The sequence below is a fragment of the Carassius auratus genome, chromosome 24 (assembly GCF_003368295.1).
Source record: "Carassius auratus strain Wakin chromosome 24, ASM336829v1, whole genome shotgun sequence".
NCBI classification, from domain to species: domain Eukaryota; kingdom Metazoa; phylum Chordata; class Actinopteri; order Cypriniformes; family Cyprinidae; genus Carassius; species Carassius auratus.
In genome coordinates, this window is record NC_039266.1 from 15,170,396 (window position 1) to 15,177,479 (window position 7,084).

Consider the following 7,084-nt stretch of genomic DNA (forward strand, 5'->3'; position numbering starts at 1 on the left):
TTGATATGCTGTATTGTCCTACCGGCAGATTACAAATAAAATGCCTTTTCAGCATACACTAAATTTACATAAATTAAATCACTGACAGCAAGGTTATAAATTAAATATCATGCAAGATTCCCCCATCTACATTTACAAATATTAATTTAGCACTTGACATTTTCACCTACTATTACAAATGAGCTCATTCCCAATCTAAATTACACCGAAAGGCTGATTTAGTAATAAACCAGAAAAATTATTAAATCATCTACCAAAATAAATGTGGCTGCAACAGACATGACGCAGCTCATGCAGTTTAAGTTCTGCTTTATTGACTATTTAAAGCGAGCTAGTAAGAGACTTGAATATATTCTCTCTGACTCCAGAAGTGAGCACTGAAGATCGACTCTGACAATGGAGACACGCAGGACCCTCATGAGGAGTTTGGCTGTTGCGGTGGTCATTGCATATGTGATCTGGACTACAACAGGTGAAGAGCTTTAACTGTTCATTCATTATTCTGTCTGATGGAACAATGCAGAATATTGAGGTTTACCCAGTTCTTTTGTCTTACTGTAGCTCAAGAAATTAAAGTGAAGGAATCATGCTGCACTCAAGTCTCCACAGCCAAGGTGACCGATCCCATCCTCAATATCACACTTCAACGTAAAAGTCTTCCATGTGTGAGGGCCGTCATGTAAGTATCAGTTCATTTCTAAAGAAAACATGTCATGATTAGAGATCAACAGCATCTGATGTTATATGTCTGTGTTTTCAATGTTTTCATTCTCTTTGACAGCTTTAAGACGGAGCGGGGCGATTCCTGCAGTGATCCTAAACAAAAATGGGTGCAGGAGAAAGTTAAGCAGTTTTTGTAAGTTAAACCTAACAAGTATGGTGAAACATGAAATAATTAGTAACAAAATAAATGGCTTATGAAATGTATTGTTATGCATTCAGTGTGGTATTCTTGTATTCACACATTATATTTTTTTACAGGAGAGATCAAAAAACAAAACCGTGACTTCCACACCAAAGTAATGAGAACACATCACATTGAAGAAGTTACAAGTTCCAAAGTTATTTTACAAATTTTAAATATGATACAAATTCAAATTTTCTGTTATATTAAGAACATTTGTAATTTAAACATATTTCAATTGAATATATTAAATATTATTAATGTTGTCAAATACATGTTGTCCAATTTGAGAGTGAAAGTTTTTTATTTTTTCAGAAACTGAATTATAGTGAGACTGTTACAGAAGTGGCTTAAATAAAATATTAGTATATATTATATTTTACACTGAAATATTTTTCTCACAACGTACTAGTAATGGACTTCATGGTGTCATTTAAGGGAATTTTAGACTGATTTGTGTGAGAACAGCTGCAATTTTTTTCATTTGATGAAGCCAATGAATAGCTGCATCTGGAACAACAAAAGTTCATGTTTCTGAATTTGTGCAAGGGGTCCTACTTCAGACTTTAAGACATATTTTTTTATTTACCATCTTTATTATTTTCTTCACGCTATTTTTGCTATGCTATGCATTGTACATTGTACTACTGATTATGTATATTTCATAATATATAATCAAATGTTACAGAGCATGAATAAATTGGTACATTATGAGTGCTAACAATGAGAAAGTATTTTATCTTGTGTCTTTTTTCCAATTATTCATGTATGTTTGACTTATCAACTTAATTCATGCTAATACCAAAATAGCATCAAGCCACTTCATATTAAAAGACATAATAGTTGGACTTGGACATTCCTTGAACTTGCATTTTTATGTACCTGGGGACATAACATTTTCTATATAGATTTGTTTTCTCTTACCGTGTATATTTTACTGTAGAACTCTTTAAAGGTCCCCTTCTTCGTGATTCCATGTTTTAAACTTTAGTTAGTGTGTAATGTTGTTGTTATAGTATAAATAATATCTGTAAAATTCTAAAGCTCAAAGTTCAATGCCAAGCGAGATATTTGATTTAACAGAATTCGCCTACAAAAAACGACACGTTTGGACTATATCCCTCTAGTTCCTGCAGTAATGACGTCACTAAAACAGTTTTTTGACTAACCTCCGCCCAGATTAATTCACCAAAAGGGGGGCGTGGCCTTGTTGTGCTCCAACGGAGAAGAAGGAAGAGCTGTGTTTGTGTCTGTCGCTGTACTTAGAGATTAATGGTTACAATCTATGTTTAAGTCGGTTCTGGAAAATTATAATCCACATATAAAACTATGTGCAGCAAATTTTGCTGAGGACAGCTTGCTGAGGACAACTTTCTCAATCAGTTTAATGCCGGATTCGCACAAAGATTATTCTTGAAAGAAAGCAGTTCCCTCTTTGTCTGGAGAAGGTGTTGTTTATGGACCACAACCGGTAAGTGTATTTTATTATTTAAGTTGGTGCGTTTAACAGTTTCTGTAACTTATTACACAAAGGGCAACACTGTTTAGCTGTGTTAACTAGATGTTAGGGCTGTGCAAAAAAACGAATGCGATTTTCATGCGCATCTCTTCAGTAAAAACGCTCCTGTGACTATAAATACATCTCCAGCACACGATCCTGCCCACTTGCTTCTCTAAACTACTCCAAAACTAGTCCAATCGCGTTTGCAGGAGGGCAGCGTGCTGTAAGCTGCTGTCAAATCACAACACAGGAACCGCTGGCCCAATCAGAACTCGTTACGTATTTCTGAAGGAGGGACTTCATAGAACAAGGAAGACATCAGCCTGTTTTTATGACAGTGAAAACAGCGGTATACAGATAGGTGAATTGTGTGAAAAATACTGTTTTTTTTACACGCAAAACATGAACACATGTTATATTGCACAATGTAAACACAATTAAAGCTTTAAAAAAGCGCGTAAAACGGGACATTTAAATATTAAAATATGAAAATCATTAAAAAAACATTAATAGTATTATTTTATTCCAATTTATTAAATTTTCACCACCTTAATTTCTTCTGCGGCATCATGAAAATTTGTTTCATAAAGGGAAGGTATGTGCCATCTAGAATCTATGGGGACTACAAACCAAGATGGCCACCTGGTGTCGAACTGCAGTTACCATGATCCTCAGCGGGGGAGAAATAGCTGTACAGTGAAGTGAAAAAAAACTAATGATGAGCTGGGAACAAAGGAACTTTGATTTTCTTTTGCTGGTGTGTGTGAAGAGATGCTGGATAAGTTTTTCCTCTGTTTTCTAACTTTTGGCTTTTGGAGTTGATTGAAAAAAAAATTACCTGTAGCTTGACCTCATGCCTAAACATGATTTGTGAAGAAACCCGCACTTTGGTGGTACCCTACCTCTCACAATGCCACACTTCCACAGAATGATATAACAAACAATACATAATGTGATTGAAATGTTTTTCAGAAAAAAAGTCCTGTAGAGTAGTTGAAGAAACAGACAGTTTCTACTTCTACTATGTAGTTACACATAAGAGATTGAACATTTCAACTTCAAAATATAAATTTTTGCATATACAATTAGTTTATCATAAATTAGTTGATGGGTAAACTGACTATACTGTGGGTGATAGATGTGAATGCTTTGATGATCATTTGCAATGGTTCAAAAGGATGGTGGTTAAGGCTGCTACTGTACAAATCTTAAAAGACCTCCCCTGTCGATTCTGTTCCCCTCTGGAATTCCTGTTTCCCCTCGGGTTTCCAGGTCTGTGTAATAAACCCAATCAAATAGTTAATTTCCCCAAAGTAGCCTAAATTCCGGATTTGGCAACACTGCCGCATGCAAATACACGAAACACAACTGGATGTAAGGAAAGCTAAAAGGGACAAATCTTACACTGCTGCATAGTAAAATGATTCTCACACTCCAGTTTATGTTCCATTATTTTTTTTATTCATCTTGCAATTGTTCCTTTGTTTCTGGATTATGTCTAAGTTTTAGCAGTTTAATTTTCCCATTGCAAATTAGTGTAATCTGTCCATGCTGACGCCCAAACTCAGGGTATTATATTACTGTTTCCATATAGAGCAACAATACATTTGAACTAATATTCTATTTGATTAATCTGATACAATGGAATATAGTTCCTCATATATGTCAAACCTATATGAGGAAATTCTAAATGACAAAACTCAAGGTGTTTATCCATTTGTCTTTAAAAAAAAAAGAGCAGAAATATTTCATTTGCAGATATTCCTCCAATTTCCAAGTTGATGGTAAGCAAAGTACTTTAAATGATAACTTTTCTACACTGACATGTTTTCTCATAGAAAATGAGGTGTAGTGATCCAAGACTTGATAATAACAAAAAGTCAGTGCTTGTCAAGACAGTATACTTAACTGACTTAAAGCAACTAGGATATTGACAATGACCAGTTTTCTAATTTCAGTTTAAATGGGTGTATTCCTTCAATTGGGCCTTTAGAACCTCATTGCAGGTTATTTGTTTAGATTTTAATTATAAAGCTATTTCAATAGATGGCTAACTTTATCACATCCCCTCAAAAACAATGTAAGTTAAGAAGAAAAGTGGTTGCTGGAGAAAAAGAGGACAGCGCATTTTTTTTTTTTTTTTATTAGAAAAAAGCAAGTTTCCATTTCAGCTACATTCTACTGGCCTGGAATGGGCGGTGGACATTGATAAATGGTTAAAAAGACTACTAAATATTTTCCTTTTCAACACTGCTGTGCCTGTAAGACATAAACTGATTATGTTAACAGCTAGGATGAATTTAGTGGGGAAAGTTACCAGGACCAACAATGTAAATGAATACATCTGTTGACCATTACACAAAATAGCCTATGCTATTCTAACTAAATATGAAGCAGTTTTGTACTGCATTAATTTATTTCACAGGTTTGGGGCACCAAAGATCATTCTTTCTAACCAAGGCACAGAGTCTGTTAACCAGGCTTATAGTTAATTGAATAAAGGGGAAATCCCTATGAATTAACATGTTTATGTGTGTATAGGGTTCTGATTTATACACAACATTTATGGTTCATTGTATACTTATTCTAATGTAGCCTATGTTTTGCACATACAGTACCACAAACGAAGAGTTTTTTTTAAGCTTTCAGTGGATACATAAATACAACAACAGCAAGGCATATAATAAAAAAGTAAAAAATAAGTGAGCATAAGTGAATAAGTAGGCTATACGACAGTATAAAACAGAATAGCTAAAGTCTCAAGCATCCCACATAGATCGGTAATAAATCTGATTTAAAAAAAAAAATCTAATTGTAAAACCTCTCGTATTAAAACTATTTTCAAGTTTAGGATTTAGGACGGTATTTTGAACCATTTGACTTGCCGTACATCCAGTCGTGCTTCTTGCACACGCTCGTTCTGATCGTACGAATGTTGATGTTAAGTCGGCAACTACGCAAGAATAGTAGTATATTTGCCTAAAGGGAAACAGACATTCCGAGGGGAACAGAATCTGCTTTCATTTACATTTGTTTGTTTTTTTATTACCTCAAGTCATGTGTTTCAATGATTATTATTTTGTCTAGCTGTTCTGTCCATATGCACGGATTATTGCCGCACACACTAACCGAATTTGGCTAGAGTGTTGGGAACATTTAGTACTCAAAATGTAGTATCCTGGATTAACCAATAGATGTCGTTTTTGTATTGCAAGTAGTTACAGATTATGTTCTTGCGGAAGACATGCAGTCTTCATGTCTGTGGCTGTGATTGGCTGCTGCAAAAAGAAAGTAAAGTGTTGATTTAAACTCGAGAAGTAGCAACATGATCTCTATTGAATAAACTACACAAAAGCATATAAATGGTAAGCCTGCAAGAAAAAGGATTCTTAGTTACAATTAATTGCAAATTTATTTTAAAAAAATAAAAATAAAAAAAAGTCTATAAAGTCTATTCATGTGCTGCTGACAATGAGAAACCTTAGGAAGAGCCCTAAATCTTCATGATCTCATACTGCTGTGATCCTGAATTTAACTTTTTTTTGACTGAATTTGATGGTTTGAGATATAAAGGAAGTGAATATCCTGTCTTGAAAAACAGCATATTAAAGATCTGGGTCTTGTCTCCAGACATCTTACTCTTGTGGTTATCTGAATATTTTACACCAACATCATGCATCTCTGGAAATTAGCTCTGATGATGCTGGTTCTTGTGTGTGTTAAAGGACAGCTACACAACTGTTAGTTTTGGTATTTTTTTTATTGCTGAATTTCAATTTTACAATTGCCTTTTGTTGTAATTATTATAGATGAATAGCAATTTTCTATTAAAGCTGCAGTAGGTAACTTTTGTATAAATATATTTTTACATATTTGTTAAACCTGTCATTATCTCCTGAAAGTAGAATATGAGACAGATAATCTGTGAAAAAAATCAAGCTCCTCTGGCTCCTCCCAGTGGTCAAATTGCCATTTGCAGTTACAGACCGCTCCCGGTAAGAAATCAACCAATCAGAGCTGTGGTCCGTAACTTTGTTTGTGTTCAAAATGTAGAAAAATGTATATAATAAGCGAGTACACCATGAATCCATTTTCCAAACCGTGTTTTTAGCTTGTCCTGAATCACTAGGGTGCACCTATAATAAGTGTTTATATTCGGACTATTTTAGATTGCTTCAGGGGTACCGCGGTGGAGTAACCCAGTACCTTTGTGATTCTTCATAGACATAAACAGAGAGAAGTAGTTCCGGCTACGATGTTCTTCCGCAAGATGCAAGCAGTTCTGTTTATTAACCGCTAGAGCGTCAAAAGTTACTTACCGCAGCTTTAATAAATCATTTTATTAATGCATACTTTTATAATCCAGTAGCCTATTGTTGAAAAGCATAATCTACCCAAATAAGCCAATTCTGTCATCATTTACTCATCCTCATGTTCTTCCTTAATTGTATGACTTTATTTCTTCTGTGTGAGACAAAAGAAAAAGTTTAGAATTTTGAACTAACTATATATATTTAATTTAAATAATGCATATATATTGCATTTAACTGGAATTCTTGTATTTTTTATTTTATTTTATTTATTTATTTATAGCCCTTATCAAGATCACAACCATCTAGTTTTCTCACAATTTCTAAACACAGTATGAGTATGGCGGAGATTCATCTCTGTCTCTCTTT

At 34.2% G+C, this 7,084-nt stretch overlaps 1 protein-coding gene across 1 annotated transcript; it reads left to right on the plus strand.

Annotated features, from left to right (window-relative positions):
* The first annotated feature begins 330 nt into the window (after positions 1–330).
* LOC113042375 (eotaxin-like) lies at positions 331–1,638 on the plus strand. Its single transcript, XM_026201188.1, has 4 exons — positions 331–472; positions 562–679; positions 782–856; positions 982–1,638. Exons 1-4 carry the CDS (start codon positions 397–399, stop codon positions 1,004–1,006), a joined length of 294 nt encoding a protein of 97 aa, XP_026056973.1. The 5' UTR covers positions 331–396; the 3' UTR covers positions 1,007–1,638.
* The last annotated feature ends 5,446 nt before the right edge of the window (positions 1,639–7,084 follow it).

Bases quoted from the DNA above. Each gene is read 5' to 3' on its own strand.
- LOC113042375 (XM_026201188.1), top strand. From the start codon at position 397: ATGGAGACACGCAGGACCCTCATGAGGAGTTTGGCTGTTGCGGTGGTC. The intron at 680-781 runs GTAAGTATCAGT...TCTCTTTGACAG, and splicing joins CCATGTGTGAGGGCCGTCAT to CTTTAAGACGGAGCGGGGCG. The intron at 857-981 runs GTAAGTTAAACC...ATTTTTTTACAG, and splicing joins GAGAAAGTTAAGCAGTTTTT to GAGAGATCAAAAAACAAAAC.